Below are 22500 nucleotides of genomic sequence, written 5' to 3'. Positions count from 1 at the left end.
GATGTGGTGGCCTCGTTTAACGGCTTTGTTATTTTAATTAATGTGCAGAACAGGTTTCAGACCAAGATATTAGATAATTTAAGCAAGACAACGTCATCGTCGCTGAAAAACGTCACTTCAGAATAGAACTCATCGCCACCATAAGAAATTTCGCGATTTTTGCTTCTTTTTCACGTTGTACAAAACGGGCGAAATATCCTGTAACTGAATCGGTACAAACGGCCTTAAAGTAAAGGAAGAAAATAAAAGGTTCAAGCTCAAATTTGGTGATTTCACGGTGTTGTTGTTTGGAGAACGTCAAAGAAATGTGCTAAAATGGGTGCCGCACGTGCAGCACGACTATTTTCCCGGCTTTTAAGGACGGTGCCTACTATTGTTATTGCGCGTACTTTCTGCGCATCTCGAGATACTCGGATTTCCAATTGCTGGTTCTTGTTAATACAGGGATATTTTTGCGCGGTTCAAAACTATGCGGAGAAAGCAGAAATTAGCAAGTGATCTTGGTATCCAAAAAGAAAATTGGGGGTAAGCACGCATTTTTCAGAGATGACTGAGTTTCAAATTTGGAAAAGAACGCCATACATTGCTTTGTATTTTAAAACTTTTTACAAATATTGTTGATTAATTATCTTCGAAAAATGCGTGGTTACCCTTAATTTTCTTTTTGGATTTTCAATAACACTTGTTAAGATCTTCTTTTCCCACATATTCAGAAAAACGCGCAAAAATAATTTTGAATTAGTAGGCACCGTCTTTAACCAACGATATTCTTGTTTTCTGATGATGCCGTTACCGCAGCCGTCGTCGTTTCCTGGGGTGCTTACCATTTTCGCCTAATAATCCGGATGGAATGATCGTTGCGTAAAGGTACAGGTGTTAGCGATTTTCCGAATTTATTGACCAACCGGATGAAAATGGTGCTTACCATTTACAACCCGGCACTCCATCCATCCCGCATATTTACTCGATCTTGTGAGAAAGGGAAATGGAAATGGAACGATTCTCGCAAATGGTAAGAGAATTTCCGGAATTCCATTCCGAACGGAAAAAATGGACTACCTCAGTCTGGAGGTTGTCCACAGTTTCCGAAAAGATTTTCCGGAAAATTGCCTTTTCATTTGACCTCAAACTGGAATTTCCGGATTTTGTGGCTAAATGGTAAGAACCCTTAACCTCCCTGTTACGTTTACCAGTAACTACATCCGCAGACGATCAAATGAAAGGATTAATACATGTAGCCGTTGCTGAACGTTGGTAAACGCGTGCGAGCAAAATCGCAGTTGGCCATTTGGCACACGGGGATATTTATAAGCACCAAGTCTGTTGTTCTCGTTTTCTTTCATATGCAAAAGCTCTTGCCCATTCCTCTCTTGTCTCTCTTGAAACTTAATTCTGATTGTCATCAATATTTTAAAAGGCAGAAAGATAACTGACATATCCATACTCCTAAATACTCTTTCTCTTTACGAGTACAGGGTCTCCCATTTGGAATGATATTCCTCACTCATTACGCAATTCTCTCAATCTTTCAAACTATAAACGTAAACAAATTATTTCGAGTCCTTGTAAACTATCATATAGCGTTTCGTTTATGAACCTTAATTCCTCTTATGCCTTCGAACTCTTTCTCGTAAGATATCATAGTTGGCTTTAGGTTTAATTATGATTTGTCCTAAATTGTTAATTTATTTTTATAGTCTTTTTTTTTCGGTTTGCCTAGCCTGCAGTGCAGGCGTTATTTTGGAGCGGAACGCTAGATAAATCAGGCTTTCGATGCCGTCATCTTTGATTGTAATTAGATGCTTGACCGGTAGAGGGCTGGTGCAGTGGGGGGTGGGGCACTTGAAATTTTTTCCTCCCCCTCCCCCTCCCCCCTTGCCCATTTTCCACTTAACACCTATTCCCTCGGCAAATACTTCCCCGCCCCAATCCTTCACAGTTACCAAATCTGAGATGGTGGCCTAATACGAAAATGTGCACTCGCGCGCCCAAAATATGCCTGCACTGCAGGCTACGGTTTGTTATCTGGTACTTCGCCTGATCTCCAATATAATCTTTGCCCTAGAAGCCTCTGACTTCGGCAATTTTAAACCTTAATCTGGGCTTTTTCTCTTGGAACAAATAAAGATAATAAGGGAAACGTTGTTGCTTTACGTTCTAATGCGGTGAGATGCGTGACTTTATATTTTACAGAACTGACAGACTTCAAGACAAGAAGAGTCCAACAGTTTAGAAAGAATTTGGTAAGTTACCAGAGAAACAACTGTCAAAGAAAACGACAGGCCTTTTTTTTTTGGGGGGGGGGGGTGGGGGGGGAGTTGAGTGTTGAGAGCGCTATATACACCTTATTCCAAACTGGCCGCCATTTTAGTATTCTTTTGTTTTCATGCAATTTGGCCCTTATGGCCTCGTTCAAGGTTAAATATTCTTTTGAATTTTACGTTTGAAAGCGACGCCATAAGGGCCAATTTGCATGGAAACAAAAGAATACTAAAATGGCGGCCATTTTGGAATACGGTGTATTAGTAACTCTGATTCGATTCCCGTTTTCCACCTGCTCCATGAGATCGCCTTTATGAAAACCCAACGTTACCTAGCTTTAAGTTGATCTCAGTGGACCAGGAGATCATCAAGGGGAACCTCTGTCTCCACTAATTCCTTGAGTCAACCCTTTCCCGAGTAGATTTATTTTTAGAAAAAGGTCTTTCCCGCGAAGAGTATCTTATTTGCCTTGACGCTGAGATAGCTTTGTTTTGATTGGCGTTTGCAACATTGGGCGTTCTGAATCTCCCAAGGGAGGCGTTTTATAAATAAATCGGCTCGGGAAAGGCTTGACTCGTAGGTCAAGTATGGGAAATAGAGGCCCCTTGACGAGCTCCTGTCTGGACCAAATACTGAGAGCACTTGCGCTCTACGCATGATTTATCCCAGACGCGTTAATCTAGTGATGACTGTGCTGTCCGTCTTGGTTTGTTAAAGGGAACTTAATATCGACTCTTTCGTTTTAGACCGAGCGAGCTGAACTGGAACTCAAGCACGCGAAGGTAATAACGCCCAATAATGGTGCGTTAATGTATGTTTAGTAGATGTACCGCATAAATTATGCTGCTGATGATGATGGTAAGGTTCATCTGGCAGCAACTTGAAATTATAAAATTTAAGGTTTTAACGGCGTGAGCATTTAATAGTTTTGTTCTTCTTCCAAAACGGCGTTCCCTTTGGTCAATTTGTAGATTACTCTGCTAACATTGCGCAACGCGAATAAAATCAAACAATCGGTTAATAGTTACGATCGCGCAGTTATTCGAGTGACATTTCATTTGCACTACCATCAACGTCTTCCGAGCTAAAGCTTCTCTTTGTCAGAGCGCCTTTCATTTTATCAACATTTCTTTCTATCTTTCAGGCCCACGCGAACCTGTTGAAAACAACATTAGCGCAGCTAAAGGAATTGTAGCAACAAGAAACCAACTAGGAGTATTCTTAGAAACAATTCTGCGTTGCCCTTTATAAATTTACGCAAACCCAAATACAGGTTTCTTTAAATGTTAAGAGTAGGTCTTTTTTAAAGTTTCTTTTTGTCAAATCCATAGTAGCAGATTTGCTTGGCGAAAAAAGTCAGGATCAACTTTGTTCGTGTCGGTATTTGTTCTACATATTGCTACATTTGTCCATTCTCGTCGCCAGAGCCTCTGATCGCCCCAAGGCTCTTGGAAGCTCTTTGTAGGAGAAAGTGCGCCGCAGAGTTCTTATAGACAAAAAATGGCTATTTGAACATTACGGCGCCAGCTCACTCCTCGTACTAACATGAATTCACCAATGAGAAACGCTCTTGATTGTTCTTTTCAAAGATCCAGTGAAAAGACACTATATTTTCAGGGTTCCCCACAGCTCTTCCCTCCCTCAGTCAAGAGAAACGCTCTGGAGTCGAGATTAACATTTGTCACACTAGCATGAAAAGGTGACATAAGCAGGGGCAATAAGCTCCAGCTTAGAGCGATTTTCAATTGAGTGTCGTTAGACCAAAACCAAAGTAATGACTTTGGCCAATCAAAAACGACGGAGACAATCCAGTAAACCAATCAAAACTCGAAGTAATTACACGTGGCCGACACAAAGCGCGGGAAAATGTGCACGCGCTAGCCACGATTGGTTTTGGTTTCAGTTCTGATTGGTTGAAAAAGTGGCGCGAGAACTTTGAGCCAATCAATGAGTGAAGTAATCATAAACCAAAGCAATTCGCTAATTACTTTCGACACTCAATTGAAAACCACTCTAGAATGAGAGAACAACAGATTAGGATTGGGCATTACTTTCGTTTTTCACATGACCTCGCTGCTGGCCGGGTTGTTTTCCTGCCTCCGGGAACTAGACCCTAAGCTTTTGCAACGTCTTTCCTTTGTTTCGGGAAAAAAAAGGAAAAAAACATTGGTCGCTGATATATGAGTTCGTTAAAATAACCATTGTGAAACCAACTAGGAGTATTCTTAGAAACAATTCTGCGTTGCCCTTTATAAATTTACGCAAACCCAAATACAGGTTTCTTTAAATGTTAAGAGTAGGTCTTTTTTAAAGTTTCTTTTTGTCAAATCCATAGTAGCAGATTTGCTTGGCGAAAAAAGTCAGGATCAACTTTGTTCGTGTCGGTATTTGTTCTACATATTGCTACATTTGTCCATTCTCGTCGCCAGAGCCTCTGATCGCCCCAAGGCTCTTGGAAGCTCTTTGTAGGAGAAAGTGCGCCGCAGAGTTCTTATAGACAAAAAATGGCTATTTGAACATTACGGCGCCAGCTCACTCCTCGTACTAACATGAATTCACCAATGAGAAACGCTCTTGATTGTTCTTTTCAAAGATCCAGTGAAAAGACACTATATTTTCAGGGTTCCCCACAGCTCTTCCCTCCCTCAGTCAAGAGAAACGCTCTGGAGTCGAGATTAACATTTGTCACACTAGCATGAAAAGGTGACATAAGCAGGGGCAATAAGCTCCAGCTTAGGGCGATTTTCAATTGAGTGTCGTTAGATCAAAACCAAAGTAATTACTTTGGCCAATCAAAAACGACGGAGACAATCCAGTAAACCAATCAAAACTCGAAGTAATTACCCGTGGCCGACACAAAGCGCGGGAAAATGTGCACGCGCTAGCCACGATTGGTTTTGGTTTCAGTTCTGATTGGTTGAAAAAGTGGCGCGAGAACTTTGAGCCAATCAATGAGTGAAGTAATCATAAACCAAAGCAATTCGCTAATTACTTTCGACACTCAATTGAAACCACTCTAGAATGCGAGAACAACAGATTAGGATTGGGCATTACTTTCGTTTTCCACATGACCTCGCTGCCGGCCGGGTTGTTTTCCTGCCTCCGGGAACTAGACCCTAAGCTTTTGCAACGTCTTTCCTTTGTTTCGGGAAAAGAAAGGAAAAAAACATTGGTCGCTGATATATGAGTTCGTTAAAATAACCATTGTGAAACTCAGCAAATCCAGGGGCCTGTTTCACGAAAGTTCCGAAACCTTACGGGCCATTTTCGGGTGTCACAATTCCCTCTGTATCTCAAGAACGGAGGGGAATTAAGTCGTCAAACTTCACAGCCAGTTTGCTTTTTGTTACCGTGAAAACATGTTAAAAGATCGGCGTTCCTGAACAAGCAGTTGGCAGGTTTACAAATGGCTTTTCGGGTCCGAAACGTTTTCAGGACTTTCGAGAAACGGGCCCCAAGTCCTCAGTGTCTTAAAGTCTCCTAATTTGTCTCTTGGTTTATGCTTATGCTTTTGTTACAGTTTGAACTCGCCAATCCCAGGTTAAGGGAGACCAAAACACAATAGGTTGCCAAGGTAATTAACCCAGTTTAGCGCGAACCTGTGCTCGGTCAAATATTACAATTTAAGACTGTAATAAAGTGGTAATTATTATCATTAGTATTAAATGTCATTCCGGGTTTTCACTGAAAACGTTTTCACAATGCCATTTTGGACCTAGAGTAGCTCAAAAACCAGTGTCAACATTTTCAAGAGACTCTTGTTACCAAGATTGAATCTCTTGGAGCGGATTGAAAGCCTCCTCAACTATTCCGATTGTGACGGAAGCTCTGAATCTGCTGCAGAGAAGTTTAGTTTTTATCCTTTGGAAAGAATTTTAATTGATTTCGTTTTTGAGATTAAATTTAAGCATTTGACGACGGATTATAGGGGGTATTTTGGTGAAGTCCTGTTGCTGTAATAACCAATTACGTCACACTATTTAGCATAATTATCTGCTGGGTGATACAGCGTTGTGGAGTCAATCCTTCCAATAGAACGGTTTTTTGTAAGTGATTTGATGACTAAATAAACTAACTACGCCAGAAGTGGATCAGGCTTTGAATAACCGGGCGGAGTAACTGGCAAATTCCCTCTAGAGATACAAGAATTCTTTTGTCATTCACAATGCACCTAGCCTGCGTGGCAGGCTATTCCTGTTTGTCGTTTCTCTTCTCCGAAAAGTAAAAAAAAAAACGATAACTGGAAGTACGTGTGCCACGCGGTTTACAATGTACCAATCAGTGAAACAAAAAATACCTTCTGTTTCCGGCAGCCAATGAAGCTCGTGCTGGCAAACAACATTGATGGTGCCAACAGTATCTTCGTAGCAGGGCACTTTCTGTACCCGAGAAGGGAGTTGAGGTATTTGTCCACCCTGAATATATACCCCTGGTCCAGTGGAGTTTTGTCTAACTGTACGTGCCACTGATATACCGGTAATCGAAAGTTTTCTTTGACGGGTTTTTACCAATATTAACACTAATTAAATCCGGCTAAAGCATTAAAACTGTCGTTGGATGGTTTTTAGCTCTTGGAGAGCTATCGGGATGGTTGGCGAATCAGGCTGCGAGGCGTAAACAATGGAAAATTTGTAATCGATTTCTGATCGTCTAAAGTTCGGCAGGCGCATTCGTGCATTCGTTAAATGGTCGTTAAGGCGGCAGGCGCATTCATGCATTCGTTAAATGGTCGTTAAAAATGCTCTTATTCGGCTACCAATGAAAGACGATCAATGTAATGTATTACACTGCATTTGTAACCACTCTGTAGACTGAATAATTCGCTTTAGTATCACCCAACTAGTGGACTAATGCAAATCCTGCATTTTGATTGGCTACGCTACTAGAGGACTATTATTAATAGTCCTCGAGTAGCGAAAAGTATGACGCTTTCTTTCGTTTAATTCCCAAATAAATATTTCTTTAACTTGCATTTGCTAACTTTATTACTGCCATTTCTATCCGACTAGTTGGGTGATTGACCCGTAGCCCTTGCGGGCTACGGGTCTAATTGTTAAATATCACCTCCCTGACGCAGTATCCTACTTACTCCACGGGCTTACCACAGGATTCCTTTGATTAGTGCTGCGGTTGGCTGTAAAGCTTACCGTATTTACTAAAATAAGCGCCACCCACGAATAACCGCCGCATTTGAGTCAGATAGTGACTATCAAAAAGCATTTCTGTTAATCTCCTCTTACAGAAATAATTCTGTGTGGCGTCCAATTTTGAATGAGTGCCGCCCTCAAATAAGCGCCGCACTTGAGGCGCAAAAAATTAAATAAGCGTCGCGGAGCTTATTCGAGTAAATATGGTATGCAATTTTGCTGGCAAGTCAGTTTTATGATAATTATGCGCAGCTAAGAAATTTAAACGAACTTTTCAAAATGCAGGTAATATCACGGCATTGCGCATGTTCTAGCCGAAACGAATGTCATCATTTACGAGCCAATCGGAAGCGACGTTATAATTCGTGCGGGGAGTTTACACGTACGTGTAAAAATTTATCAATTATCAAACAATCACTAATGAGCTAAGGGTTTTAGCGAAAATTTCACGCGTATAATGTGTAAATTTCCCGCACGAATTATAATGTCGCTTCCAATTGGATTAGAAACGGTGACATTCGCTAAACCACTGTTGGTAAATGCTGCACGGGAAGCAGGTGTCATTCACATTGTGCACCGAACTCATTTTTTTGTCGAGTCCTTTGTCCCTCGTTAACCAGAAGAGTTGAATGATTCAGTGATATTAATGACGATTTGATATTTGGCAGACTTAAGTTATTATGGGTTTCAGAGATCAGACAGTGAAAAATGCCATAAAGCCTTCATTGTATACGTGACCTCATAATGTTTCAGTAAAAATAATTACAATACCTTAGTGTGCTCATTTCAATAGAAAATATCTTAAAGGTCGTTTCTTTCGTGCTTTAACATCCGTTTCTCATCTGCCTGTTTCGGCCAGTTATTACGAACGTGCGTCGTTGTAATTTAAACACTTCCACACATGTTAGCTGAAGACCCTTTCTGTGTCACAGCTGTTTAGTGGCCTTATGGTCTTTCTGTAAACCAATTACTATGAATTATCTCCCACATCGTGAAGACGGCGATCCTGGCCTATTATGGTGAATTTGTCTTTGTGAAATTTATGGGAATTTGAGAGCTACGTGATTGAATTTACATTAAACTGAAGAATACTCGCCATTTTATTTGCATATGGATGGAATGCATCGTTGTATGTCTCTACATGGACCTCCTCCACAAGGTTTGTGAAAAAAAGTGGCGTTTCGAATTTTAAAACCTCCTGATCCAATACCACTTTTTCTGTAAAAACTACCTCACTTAGACTGTACTGTGGAAGTCTCGTCAGCATATTCAAAGTGAAAAGGATTTTTGCCTGTAAGGTGAAGCTTGAATGGGAAAGCAATCTGCACCATGACAAAGAAATGACGAAATAATTTGTTCCAACTTCGCGCTTAGAATTCATCCGTGAAACTGAATTGGTTCTAATTTCTTAGATATCATTATCTAAGTTTTCACCATTTACTCAGTTTTTCAGAGAAACCTTATCAGCATCACATCGAATGTAACTTGAAATTTCTCTGCTGAATGAATTAAGAAGGCGAAACGTTGGTTAACTAACAGATGAAAATTTTAGTGGATTCTCAGCTATTCGTTGACTCCTTTGGGCCAATCCTCACCCATTTTCAAAAATTATGCCCAGATGGACTGAATTAAGTGCAAGAATATTGATTTTCACGCGTTTTTTTTGCCTTCTTTACGCCCCAAGCATCTAGCTATCTGCCTATACCTGTCCCTGAAAACGTGTGCACAAAAGGGAACTGTTCCGAAACTTTTGAGTATAGTTTATCGTAATCCATAAATTTCCCATCTGATACGCTTCTCGCCGAAGTGGATTAAAAGTCATGGGTCTAATTTAGAAAAGAAATGGCTTTTGGGAGGAAACATTGCTGTGTAAATAAAAGGAGTCTTCACATTTTGGTTTTCGGCGTGATGGTCGGAAAAATATAGGCCTCGAACTTTCGTCCAAGTTTTTAACATCCACCATGTTTATAATTTGCATTTATTCATGATTATCTCGTTTGTTTCTGTTTTCCTCTGCATTGTCTTTTGTTTTTTCACGTTTCTGTCAACTTGACAGACTAAAAGATATGAATGTTTCTTTTTTTCAATGTAATTTTCAAAGGAGATAAGTGCTTCAATGATGTCAAACGATTCTATATCTTATATGGCTAGGAAGTCGAACAAATGAGTGAGGGTTAATTGGCTTTTTGGAGGGGATTTAGTATTTCAAGCATGTGGCAACACATTGAGCTGACACGGTCATATATGACCATTAAAAATAATTATCAACAAACCCTGCCAATTGCGGGTCATTGCTTCTCCAAACACATTTCCTTTCTCTTAGTAGAACTTGCGGCTCTGAAGTTTGACTCGGTTGCTTTAGTGAAGTAAACATAGATAATGCGTGAACTGAGCACAAAAGCTCTTTGTAGTTTGTAGTTACAACAAGGAAAATAAAAGAATATCCGATTAGCTCAATCAATCAAGAGGAGACTAACAAATTAGTTGAAGATTCAGTAGATTTTTGGCAAATTCTCTGAAGTATTTCCAGTGTATTTCTGACTTTGTGTGAGGTATTGTACAAGATGTTACAGGAGGCCAATCAAATTCGATGGACTTTCGTTTCCATTGTTTGGGATAAAAGGGTCATTGAATTACAGACAAAGATGTTATTTAAATCCGATCTTATCTTTAATACACATCAGTGCTTGTTGTGTTTTCCAAGAGATGTACAAAATTTATTAGCGTGCGCGTTCAATTACAGACGGCTCGAAGACGTTAACGATGAGAATTGCAGCGAAAGTTACTCCAGGAGAATCGAGAGTAGCGAAATCGAACGCATCAGCGGAGAGATTTACATTCACAGCAAAGAAATCAGATGTCACGAATGGAGAGGCCGAGGGAGCCACTGGAGGAAAGCCTACACCAAAATCCAGTATTCTTAACGTAAATCAGGAGGAAATCGAAGATTTTGCAACCGTCAGGGCCCAAATTTTTCCCGTGCTTAAAGCGAGGTCCTGGGTAGATGTTACTCAAGATCTGCTAACGAAAATAGACCCCAAGAGCAAAGCAGGAGTGCTGTATGCACCTCTCAAGAGTGTTCCTGGCTCTGACATCGGGTACACTCTGGCGATCATCAGAGATCAGCCTGATTCTCTGAGTTACATTTTAACGAGTCATTTGGAAGCTTGGGCAACCTCAGAGAGCGTGCTCCAGAAAGTGGCTATTGGAAATTTGGAGAAGAAATTTGACGAGTTTGGAGATGACTTGTGGATCCGGAGCAAGACGGGAATTTATTATATCAACACTAGTTTGCGTTCGCTGTCCGCATCTGTCATTCTCTTGCCGCGTTTTATAGAGCGCTTGGACGTGGAAAGCGGAGATCCCGTCGTTGTTGTGCCATCGAGTGATCTTTGCATGGTCGCGGGATCCAAAATGGAGACCCGACTTTGTATCGTCGGTGAAATGTCCCTTCGTTATTCATCCGATCCACACCACTTGAACACAAGTCTTCGTTTGAACAAGGCAAGAATGATCATGGCGAAGTATTCACCCAAATCTTTTGCTGGCGAATTCCCCATTCCTTCAACGGCTGAAGAAGTTGCGGGACTAAAATTAAGAGTTCAACAGGTTAGGAGATGACTTCTAATGTCTTTTTGATGAGCTTTAGAGAGACGAAGAGATTTTAATTCATTAGTTTGTAAACATTCAGTTCTTGACAATGGACAAAAAGCTAAAAGTACGAGACAATAATAGCAGATGAGTTTTGTATTCATTCAAAGTCTAACAGTTTACTCTAATTTTGAACGGAAGATTATACAAATTTTGTAATTTTAAAAAGGCCACTAATTATTGAAGGTTTTATTGCGTGACGCAAGTCCAAAAATAGTAAATATCAATGGTTTAAAATTTTAGTAACGTCACCAACAATTATAAAGACGGATCTTGCTTTTTTGTATTCTCAGTTCTTAGTTATCACAGAAACTTGCATATTACGCAAATGCAGTGTTTTTCGCTGAGCTCACCAATCGTACGCCAGTTGCTTTCATCAAATGAAGTTCATTTACGAGAGTAGAAATTGGCATCTGGTCATAACTTGCGTCACAAAGTAATTTAAAATTGATCAGCATCGGTAAAAGTTCTTTCCACCTGTGATTCCTTTATAACTGCTGTTTCGTGGATAATCATAATAAAGCACAACTCCTATTTTCCACTAATTAACTTCGGACGGTTTGTTATCGGACAGTTCAGTAAGCCAGGGCAGTAGGTTTAATTAACATAAAACAAAAGAATGTGAAAGTGGTCGCCATATATAGACCCTATGCAAAAATGGCTGCCTTTAAATTATTCTTTTGTTCATATTCAAAATAGCCCAACTAACCTCGTTCGGGATAACAAATTCTTTAGAATTTTTGTCTCAAAAACGAGGTTAGTTGGGCTATTTTGAATATGAACAAAGAATAATTTAAAGGCAGCCATTTTTGCATAGGGTCTATATATGGCGACCACTTTCACATTCTTTTGTTTTATGATAATTAAACCTACTGCCCTCATTTTGAAACAAAAATTCTTTTGAAATTTGCTCGTCGTAGCGGAGGTTAGAAAGGCTTATTAGCATTAAAACAAAAGAATACTTTATTTGGCCGCCAATATGAAAGAGGTCAATATGATTTTTTACCCCAATTGCTTGTAATCTCGCAATCTGATTGGTTAATTTGCCGTTGTCGATAAGAGTCTAGACAACGCGGCTCGCGTCATGCTTGCGTCAATTTGTCACGCAATGTAATAGCCAATCAGGAACGCTAATTTAGGAAAATAAACCAATCATATTACGAGAAAGTTATGGACAACGCTTGCTCTTTCTTTGAGTTATGATTTTGGTCACACTCTGAAATTGCTGGTTTTCACTCACGTGATCAACAGCCATGTTTTTCAACGAAAACAAAAGGAAGCGTTTGCATAATAATAGAGTTAAATTCCCGGAGGATTTGGTTGGGGCACCAACATGGCCGCCTTTTCTTTGTTTAGGGCACCAACATGGCTGTCGTGACGTCATGTGAAAACCGAGAATAAACACTTTCTTTGGCATTTAATATTGTGGTAAACAACAAATCGAAAGTGGGTCAGCGTTGTCTGTACTCTTATCGACAACGATATTCGTCGTCATCACAGTGGTCAAAATTTGTTGTAGACTGACTCGGCTACGCCTCGTGAGTCCACAACATTTTGACCACTGTGACGACGAATATCATTGTCGATAAGAGTACAGACAACGCTGAACCACTTTCAATTTGTTTAACAGACCGAATTGGAATCTACTGAGTCCTATTACCATTACGTATCGCTGTTCAGTAAACGATCAACCCAGTAGTCAAAATTAGCTTAATAATTCGACTTAAAAAATAAGTGTTTTCTTTGATGCGGAAAAAATTGTGGGATGCACACGGTTGCTTTTTGAGCTGAAAAACACCTTTTTTCCTATGGACCTTTTGGAAAAGAACGTTTAAGAACATACTAAGAACACACCCTGGCTGAGATTAGAACGCCTTTATATTGCATTAAATTTCTTTCCGTTTTTGTTTTTGTGAGTAGTATAAAATAAAGGTTAAAAAAATCTAAAACTGTAGTCTAACAGGACAATTCACTCAAATACTAAGGGACGTTCTTCATTACAGTGCAACGCGCCTTACCATGGCCACCCAACAAGCTTTCACATTTGACAACTACGTGTAGAAAAGTCAACTCAACAACCCATGCAATGGCCGTGCGAACTTTGCAAGGAGGCTTGACTGTCAATTAAATTCGCACTCCCTGATTGGCGGATAATTTGTAAAGAACTTTGTCAGGTGGCCACGGTTGTAACAGAGTGGTCTGCTTACTGCATGGCGGATTCACTGAAGAGCAACTCGTGAGGGTGCGTTCCTTTGGGATGATCCCAAAAAGGATCACTAATCCAAGATCACTTGGATCACGGTGCATCACAGGAACCGAAAAATCCTTTTCCCAGAGTGGATTCATCAGTTCCTTTGAGGTACCGAGATCCAAGTGATCTTGGATCAGTGATCCTTTTTCGGATCATCCCAAAGGAACGCACCCTCAGTTTGGGGTGCGTTCAATTGACCCTATCGGCGGAATAAGAATACGGTATCTCTAGCGCTTTAAAGCAACATGGATAATAAAGATCTGTTTAAAATAGCATTTTAGCAGGTGTTTCACAACTTTAATGTGAATCTCCGTAAAAAAGAAGGATGTCTAAATTCTATTCCTTCTTCTAAAAAAAAGAAGAGAGCATGTAATTACATCAACATTGTTTCTTTATAAATTAGCTCTACGAGTGAGATTGGATATTAAACCCTCTACTTTTGAATGTCGCATCAACGTTCTAAACGCACCTTATAGAAGGCTATTTTATTTCTGATTACAAAGCTGCCATCGCTTAATCCAAGATTTCCGGCAGATGGACTCTTCTTTAATTTCTGGCCAACGGTGCAATTTTCTGTAAATGGGAGTCCAATTACAAAAATTCTGGATACCCTCCAGTAACCACACATGTTAAATGTCAAGGACTATCATGATCTCAATGGAACCGAGGATTGATGAATCAGTTTCTCGAAAGTCCCGATAACTTCATTTGTGAATATCACAAGGGATAAAAATAGATAGTAACGCCTTAGTACAAAGTACAAAGTATATCAATCCCATAATGCTATGGGCGCTAAATAGTGACGTCAATTGAAAAGAGTGCCATTATCTTGTTTCAAAAAACTGGTTCAAGATTACTAAATGCAAAATGATTGTGAAAATTGATGACTTAAAACCTCTTCCTTGTTCAGATACAAAGCCGGGAATTGTGACACCCGAAAAGTTACAGGGACTTCGATTTTCGTTTAACACGCCCCAGGATCAGTAAATTTTATGCCTCTATGAAGAGCACTTTTTTTCGATACCGGTGGCCGAAGCAAAACGAACTGGGTGGCTAGATGATTTTGATGAGCCAAGGAGCCCAACGCATTTATGCTGACAATGGAATTGTCAGCAAAAGAGATCCGCGTTGGTAACCCGATCGCGTTAGCCAGTCACTAGGGAGCTTAAGCACGCGCGTGTTTGAGACGAGCTGTTTTCCCTTTTAACGTGTCTTCACACAACCACATTTACATAGCTAAGTATCTTTTCTCCATTAAAAATGATTAGTACAAAAACCTGGGAGACACTATTATCCTGGCACGCGAAGTGTTCTCTTCCGGTTGCCGTCCGCGTCTCAAAAACGTGCGTGCTTAAGCTCCTTAATACAGAGCTTTAAGCACGCCACGTTTTTGACACGCAACTAGAAGTGAACGTTTCACACGCGAGAAAAGTATTGTCTCCAAGATTTTAGTAATCATCTCTAATGGAGAAAAGATATTAGCAGTATAAATGTGCTTGTACGAAGACAAGTTGAAAGGGAAAACAGCCCACTTCCGGTTGCCGGGGGGCTCTCAAAAACGTCGTGTGCTAAAGCCCCCTTGGTTTTCATGTGACGTCAGAAAAAAACTAAAATTAAAAATTTTGAGTTTTTACGTTCATCAGGTACAAGACATTTAAAAGATATACCTGTTGGCCTGTTTTCAGCACGGCAGCACGCTTTGTTTTGAAAATAGAGCAGTTTGAATCTCAATTTTTTTTACAATGCGTGACATCTGGGATTGCTTCTGAGAAACATGTCACGAACACGAAAATATCGATTAGCATTGTGTTTTCGAGTTCTGAATAACCAATATGTTAAGAGAAGTATCTATGCGAATGTTTTCAAGTTTAGGAGAGATAAAAAATGCTTTGAGAGAGCCAAAGAAAACTCCAGATGTTTCCACTGGTTTCAGGCCGCCATGTTGGTGTCCCTCTGAGGGTCCCAAGAGAAACTGGAAACAATGCTTATGCAAAATTTTGGGAGGGACAAATAGTATTATGGCATTTTTTATATTGGCTAATATCGCACAGCCTTAAAACTTTGACAGGCTGTTTATTTATTACCCTTCTACAATATCTCAATTTCTTGACTAAATTTATGAATGGTAAACGAGTGCGTGATACTTGCGTGACGTGAAAATCACGAAGGGAGTTTAAGCACGCAAGCGTTTTTGAGCCACGGATGGGAACGGGAAGTGAGCTGTAAAACGCATTAGCATTAGCTCATAGGAAATCTCAAGTTTTTTTGCGACAAAACATAATGCAACACAAGCACTTGGTGAATTTAGATTTGTTTATTTTTCATTGATTAAAAAGTGCAAAACTATGTACAGAAGTAGAGAAATGCCACTAGAGAAACGACACGCTATTTAGCGTGTCTGCCATGGGATAAGCTCTGAAGTTTACCGATCTCCGTCCTTGGAAAATACAGTTTTTCCAGGTCTTTTTTTGGCGTGAAAGATGATTTTTTTGCAATACACTGAGAAAAAGTAAAAATGCCGAAGGTAGACGTGAGCGCTTCCCTTATTAATCTGCAAATTGTTTTTTATCAAATTTTAAGTTCGAAAGTAGTTGCACGAAGAGTGAATTAGATAAGAGTGTTCTTATGGCATGGGTAGGCTCCCCAGCCAGTCACAAATAAATCTAGTTTTAGAATAACCGTTCCCGCGAAAATAAGTTATGCTCCTGAAAAAAAAAAACGACAAAATCTGTCACGCGTGATCAGACTTCTTCTTATTCGTTAAGGTGGGGCTCCTTTCTTTGTATCTAAAAATAAGTTCATTTGTGACAGTGCTGGGGCAAGACCGCAAATTGATAAAGAAACTCTCTTATCTAATTCAATCTTGTTGCATTGAAAGTTGCGCGGAGCGATCTCCTAAAGAACTCGTCCATCTTCTATAGTTATAGAATTCAAGTCCTTCCTTGGAGAAAAAAGTTAGCTACATCTCGCTCCATCGCATCCGGCGATTCGTAATCAGTTCACCTCGCCTTCGCTCGCACTCTCCTCACCAGAGCTTTTCTCCTTTTTCTTCCGCGGCGACCTGGACCGAGATCGAGATCGACGAGATTTACGTTTCTCTTTCTGTGATTCCTTCGTGTGCGATCGTGTCCTTTTCGGTGACTTGTCCTCGTTAGTCGGGTTTTCTTCGTCTTGGGGATCAATCTGTTCTTTGTCTGGTTTTTCCTGCTTTATTTTCTTCTCTTCTTTCTTGGGGTCCTTTTCCAATATTTGCAGTAAGGATCGTGGGATGTGCGCACGCTAAGATAGTAAGATAGTCAGTGCAACGATTTAGACAATGTTTTGAAATAAAGCCCATGGAGGAATAAGGTTCGTTTCCTTTTTCAAAGAGTTCAATCACACAATGACATGGAAGACCACATGCATTTTTACTTGAAAGGTAGAACTACTAGGACTAGGACTCGCTTAAGAAGTGAAATGAACTTGGTAATGGCTTAAGGGTACGAGGAACTCTCGTAAAGTGTTACGCAAACGTCGCAAAGACGACACGTGGATTGGTGCGTTCACCCCCTACTGTCTTCTTCTGCTTTTTTCTTCGGGTAGCAAGACTTTCAGCGGAAAAAAACATTGAACGACTCTAATCAGTAGAGGGCGATTCATTTATTCGTTTGCAGCAGTTTTAATTTGAACTAATCTTTAGATCGGAGGACGACTACGAATACGAGTTTTTCGTACTGAGCATGCGCACTCCGAAAAATGTCGGCCTCCAAACCTTATGAGCATGCTCAGTACGGAAAACTCAAACTCGTTATCGTCCTCGTCCTTCCATCTAAAGGTCCCTATTAATTGAATCTTACAGCATTAGAACAAAAGAAAACTGTATTTCACCGCCATTATGAAACAGGTCTATACCCTTCAAAATGACTCGGAAGCACTGGTTTCTTCATTGAGTCCAGCACCTTTATTTCTGTTACAACTTACTTGATGGGGAGTGAAGGACTGAACATGTGCTACTAAGTTTTCCTTTAGTTCTGGGCAGATCTAAAAGAGATTCCAAATTATGTGAGTTACTTGTAAAACAATATTAAAGTCGAAATAACCGGCGAGCTATCCTAGCGGAAAAGTCGCAAAGTGAAGGGAAAGTTTGGAAAACTTTGTTTTTGTAAGTAGAACGTGGTAACTACAGTATCAAAATGTTTTTTTGAACCTGGCTAAAACAATTCGCGCAAAGGGAAAATTTCAAGTCACCTCAAACACACTCTCCAGTTGTCGAAAGGGTAGCTGAAGAAGAACGGAGAATGACTGGGGTTTTGTCATCTGTTAAAACAAAGAAAAAATTACACAAAATGTAAATGCTATTGCATTGAAGATACACTTTTACAATTTTGTCAACATCACAATATTTTCTTTCCCAAGCTTAAACGTTGAAACCAAACGGTTTCAATTCTTATGGGCAGCTTTCTTGATCCTAGAGGTTCGCTTTTCTCATGAATTTGACGTGCTGATGGGCAGGAGAGAAAAACAAAACCTCTGCCTGGGTTGAAACTGAGCATGAGTCGCGGCTACTAAGAGATCAAACTGTGCGGTTTTACTAGAAAAGAGCGCGGCATCACTGTAAAGAGGAATGCGCACGACTTAGCCGTCTCAAGTCACGGTCAGCAAACCTAACGGGGAGCATGCGGTGTTTGAACAGCGCCCTCCAAGATCTTGGAGGTTGCTTGAATCACAGCGACTTTCGACCCAAGGACACGTTTGTCAAAACGAAAACGTTTCGGGTCCAAAAATCAATCTGTGAAACTAAGATCCACTGATCCTCAAAGTCTGCTTTTTGTTATTGTAAAGATTCATGGCTTGCGACATTTTTCTTTCGAAAAATGACGAGGGATTTACGTCACCCAAAGTAAGCCAGAACAAGAGCTTCGGGAGTTTCGAGAAACGGGCCCTTAGGCAGACGTCTCTTTTTCTCTTGTCCATCAGCCAAGAAAACAAAAGATAAGAGGCATCTGCTAGCAGGCAAATAGGACGCACTGAACGTTTTACTTGTCCCACGACCTTGACGAGCACGTAAGAGACACTGACCAAATTTTTGCATTCTTCTTCTGAAAGTATGGCAACCTTACTGATGAGTTTGTGAAGTCTCTCAGGAAGAGAGCCATGTATCCCACCAGCCCTAAGTCATGGCTCACATAACCCAGTGTTGGTTTAGCTGCGCGTTAGGGTGCATAATAAACAAAACTTCAAGGAGACAAGGGCAAACGCATGCTTGCTCCTAGAGAGCCACGAAAAATATTTCAGGTTAAGTGCAATTTACGCCAGTAGATTTGAAAGCGGATGAATTGCTCCGCGAGGTTAGACTTCCCTCCAGCCTGAGACTGGATTCATTTTCGGTAACAGGGCCCGAGGAGAGAGTTTTGAAGTGGCAGGGCTACAAATCTGGGCAAGACAGACCCAACATTGGGATGGCGGTTCATTCACTTATTATGCACCACCGGACAATGTCATCTGTAGCCCCTTAAAAGCAACTGAGGAAAGAAAGTGGTAGGGCGACAGCCTTAACAGCCCATCCACGTTCGCAGTCTTTGGGTAGCACCAAATTCAACTCTTAAGCTTCTTTTATCTTTTACTACACTTGGGCCCAAAAGTATCAAGCTCTTAAGACCCCTGCGTACTACACCAAAGGTTCCTCAATTTATTCTCCTTTTAACATAGCTTATCATGATCAAGTGGTGGATGAAATAATGCATAGAATTACCTGACAACACTTTACAAATCCTTGCCAGACTTTCGGTTGTTTCCACACCTGTTTGACGAAAAAAAAAAAAAAAATCTGAGCAGATGCAGAAAAGTAGGCTCATTAGACTCGCACAATATGGTAGATCAAACTTCACAGCGAGTTGAAGTTAAGCCTGAGTCTCGGACGAGCCTTTGAGATGAATACGGCCGGAGCCTAAAAGTCTGAATAAACGAAAGATTGAAGAGACCCTCGCACTTTTCTGGACAATTTAAGCAATTGTCTCTTAAAAATAGCTGAAAAATTCAGGCGGTTTCTAGGGGATTCGAACCCATCACCTCTGTAATGCCGCTGCAATGCTCTGCCAACTGAGTAGAGTCTATGCAATGTGTTACGAAAAATAGCATTGCGTGACTAGCGTTACTTTCTAGAAGTTTCGCGAGAGTTCGTAGTTTGTTTATTTTTAGGTTCTTGCGTAAGCGTTTCTAAATCGATATGTTTTGTAATGTTTCTATACTTAGAATGTTTCAGAAAGTTCTAGAATTTTTTCACAAGCGAAGAGAGTTGGCGTTAGCCGTGTTTAGTCAAGTGTGACAGAAGCAGTGTTTATTCAAGTACGTGCTGTTTAAGAGTTTTACTTCGTGGAGAACTACGTTCATTTTGGAATAAATCTTGTTGTTGTTCCGGTAACCCTGCTTTCAGTTTAGTTTGCAAGCTACCTGTCCTCAAAAACATCGAACTCGTAACACAATGCCGGTGCGATGCCGAAGCAATGCTCTAACAACTTTGTAAGCGGTGGAAACAACGTGCGGCACCAAAAATGCACGTAATTATATGCACGACGACTTTGATAACCTTCTCGAAATGTTAGGCTACGAGCAGTCTCCCTCGTTCAGTCCAGCGCGAGGACAAGACAGGTACGAGAAAAATGGCCGCGCGAAATCTGGATTCTTTCTGAATGGTTCTCTCAATCTCGGTTATCAACTCATGTACCGTATGACAAAATATGGAAACTGATTGCGGTCGGCTTTAAAGTCAAAACAGGATACTGTAATTTAAAAAAAATTAGAGTCCAAGAGTCCATTGCAAGCATTAAGAATTTAACGAAAATTTAATAGAACAGTTGTTCCATTCGTGCTTGTTGGATATGAGACTGGTTATAGCCAACTCGGCACTACGCGCCTCGTTAGCTTTTACCATCCCATATCCAACAAGCGCGAATGGAATAATTGAAAATTAGAGAGCTTTAGATTCTAGGACGAGAACGACTACGAGTACGAGATTTTTTCATAGAACAACAGTGAGCGCGCGCAAACCAGCGTCATTTTGGCGGGAAAAACGTGATACCGTCACTTTAGTACGAGGTTTTGCAAAAATGTCGTCGTGTCAAAACAAGTCAACAGCACGGTAGCAGTTTTGGCATTTTTCGATCAGCAAAAAGGCCCAGTTACCAGCAATAAGAATAACTGAGCAACCTATACTGCTAATAAAGAGTACGATTCATCGTACGGATTATAAATTTCTTAAGTATTTTTGCTAAAAAACGAGCAGTCAAAACTCGTACTCGTACTCGTTTTCGTTCTCGTACTAGAATCTAAGGTCCCAATTGTTAACGTCACAAAGTATCCCCTAAATGGGGTGCTCAAGTAAAGATAATCTGTTGCATTTACCCACAACGAAAAAAAAAACTCTTACCCTTGCACCGTCCTCATTTCTAGAGACAGGGAACAAATGTTTACACTCAAAGGGGCACTTCGTGCTGGATATCAAAATTGGGAGTGCATCTAATAGACCCTTCTCCACAATGGAGGCAACGGATTTGAATGAGTTAAAATTGAACTGAATGAAAAACTGATACCAGAAATAGAAAGAGCACCTTTACTATGGTAACCCTGAAGAGTCTCAACGTATTAGGTGTTGTATCAGCTGAAAAAATGTAAGTTGAAATTTGACAAATTTACAGACGTTTGTATGACTGGGTTATACGCCATGCTCCCAGTTATACAAACGTCTGTAAATTTCTCATTTTTCAACTTACATTTTGTCAGCTGATATTGCACCTGATAAGCCGAAACTTTGCAGGGTTACTAAATTAAAGGTGCTCTTTCTATTTCTTGTATTATTTTTTAATTTTAACTTATTTGAATCTTCGGCCGCCATTTTGTAGACGGGTCTATTACGTGTATTTCTGGACGTGTATTTAACTTACCTGTTTGGTGATAAGCTTAGCAAGTATGTTCATCACAAAACCAACCAAGCGAGGGCAAATGCTGAGGGACTGGATCACCTGTAGAAACCAAGTGAGTGTCAAGTATTTATGAGTCAATGAGTCAATGAGTCAATGAGTCAATGAGTCAATGAGTCAATGAGTCAATGAGTCAATGAGTCAACACGTTAGTGCAGTTAATTAAACTATAAAATGAAAGCTAAAATTTCAGGGAGTGCTTAGGCCTAATCACTGAAACGAGGGCTTAGGCTTAATCAAGAAATTATTGCTATATTGACTGTGAGTCCATTGACGCATGACTCATTTGACTCAAAAAACATGCGTTCTCAAACCAAGTACCAAGTTTCAAGGTCATACAGCCGAGTACCAGTACTCCGCTAATGATCCTATACTTAAAAGTTGATCAAATCAAATCAAATCAATCGGTGGTTTTTGCGGAGAGTGGAAAACCGGCATACCCGTAGCAAAAACTCTTGGAAAAGAGTGGACAAGCAACGAACTCCGCCGACTTTTGACGCCAAGTATGGGCGTAAAACGAAGGACAAATTGGTGAGAGGCGAGCGCTCAAAAGGATGCGCCAGTCCCGCTCCCACCGCTGTCCTCACCCCACCCCTCCCCTACAACCACAGTAGGGAACCAAGGAACTCAACCCAATTTTAACGTCGAGTCCGGGAATCGAACCCGGAACAAACGAGTGCTCTCACCACTGCTGATCTGAATTCAGAGAGTCGTGCTTTGTTTCGAATGATGTTAAAACAAGGTAACGCGGCAGGCGAATAGCTCCTTAGCGGCAATGACACTACTAAGTTCTGCTTAACACGTTTTATTTGTAGTGTAAATTGAAAAAAAAAAAAACATGACCGGATCATCCCTGAGAGGTCTCTACCGGTTTTTGGACAAGGACAACAACCGAAACTTGACAGGGACGTACCTGCTTGTGCAAACTCTTAGACGAGGTAACTGAGGGAATTCGCCCCAATGTTTATGTGGAATTTAGTGCACGTGGCAATTTTTATACCGTGTGCATCAATTAACAAAATGTCCCGCCCGTGAATGGTAAAATCACTTGCGAGCGTGAATGCAGTAATTGCCAACAAGCAGTCTAGTCAACGACAACTAGCGAAGATGCGGGTTTATCACATATATAAGAGTGATTTGGAACACGAACAAACTATAATACAATTTGTTCGTTTTGTAATGTACCAATAGAAAAACCCTAAATAACAATGACCACAACCAGGTTTTCTGAGCC

General features: G+C 40.5%; 3 protein-coding genes across 3 annotated transcripts in view; 2 read left to right on the top strand and 1 right to left on the bottom strand.

Annotated features, from left to right (window-relative positions):
* Positions 1–3629, top strand: part of LOC138026615 (sorting nexin-6-like) — a 16137-nt gene extending 12508 nt beyond the window's left edge. Inside the window, exons 13-15 of the mRNA XM_068874039.1 lie at positions 2194–2243; positions 3009–3044; positions 3407–3629. Of these exons, the coding sequence (XP_068730140.1) occupies positions 2194–2243; positions 3009–3044; positions 3407–3457 (137 nt within the window). The 3' untranslated portion in view covers positions 3458–3629. The remainder of the gene's footprint in view (positions 1–2193; positions 2244–3008; positions 3045–3406) is intronic.
* A 4773-nt stretch (positions 3630–8402) lies between these two features.
* Positions 8403–11605, top strand: LOC138026616 (uncharacterized). The gene is made up of 2 exons (XM_068874040.1): positions 8403–8568; positions 10153–11605. Exons 1-2 carry the CDS (start codon positions 8520–8522, stop codon positions 11028–11030), a joined length of 927 nt encoding a protein of 308 aa, XP_068730141.1. The 5' UTR covers positions 8403–8519; the 3' UTR covers positions 11031–11605.
* A 4003-nt stretch (positions 11606–15608) lies between these two features.
* LOC138026614 (symplekin-like) overlaps positions 15609–22500 on the bottom strand; it is a 47281-nt gene continuing 40389 nt past the window's right edge. Inside the window, exons 34-38 of the mRNA XM_068874038.1 lie at positions 21231–21308; positions 19043–19090; positions 17539–17607; positions 17272–17331; positions 15609–16590 (exon numbers count right to left, since the gene is read on the bottom strand). Coding sequence (XP_068730139.1) covers positions 16306–16590; positions 17272–17331; positions 17539–17607; positions 19043–19090; positions 21231–21308 — 540 coding nt within the window. The 3' untranslated portion in view covers positions 15609–16305. The remainder of the gene's footprint in view (positions 16591–17271; positions 17332–17538; positions 17608–19042; positions 19091–21230; positions 21309–22500) is intronic.

The sequence above is a fragment of the Montipora capricornis genome, chromosome 12 (genome assembly GCF_036669925.1).
Source record: "Montipora capricornis isolate CH-2021 chromosome 12, ASM3666992v2, whole genome shotgun sequence".
In the NCBI taxonomy this organism is placed as follows: Eukaryota; Metazoa; Cnidaria; class Anthozoa; order Scleractinia; family Acroporidae; genus Montipora; species Montipora capricornis.
Note: the sequence above shows the minus strand (reverse complement) of the source record. Positions and strands in the feature narration are given on the sequence as shown.

What these genes read in the sequence shown, in the direction of transcription:
- LOC138026616 (XM_068874040.1), top strand. Translation starts at nt 8,520, where the DNA reads ATGGATGGAATGCATCGTTGTATGTCTCTACATGGACCTCCTCCACAA. An exon ending in ACATGGACCTCCTCCACAAG is followed by an intron (nt 8,569 to 10,152) that starts GTTTGTGAAAAA and finishes GTTCAATTACAG; the next exon opens with ACGGCTCGAAGACGTTAACG.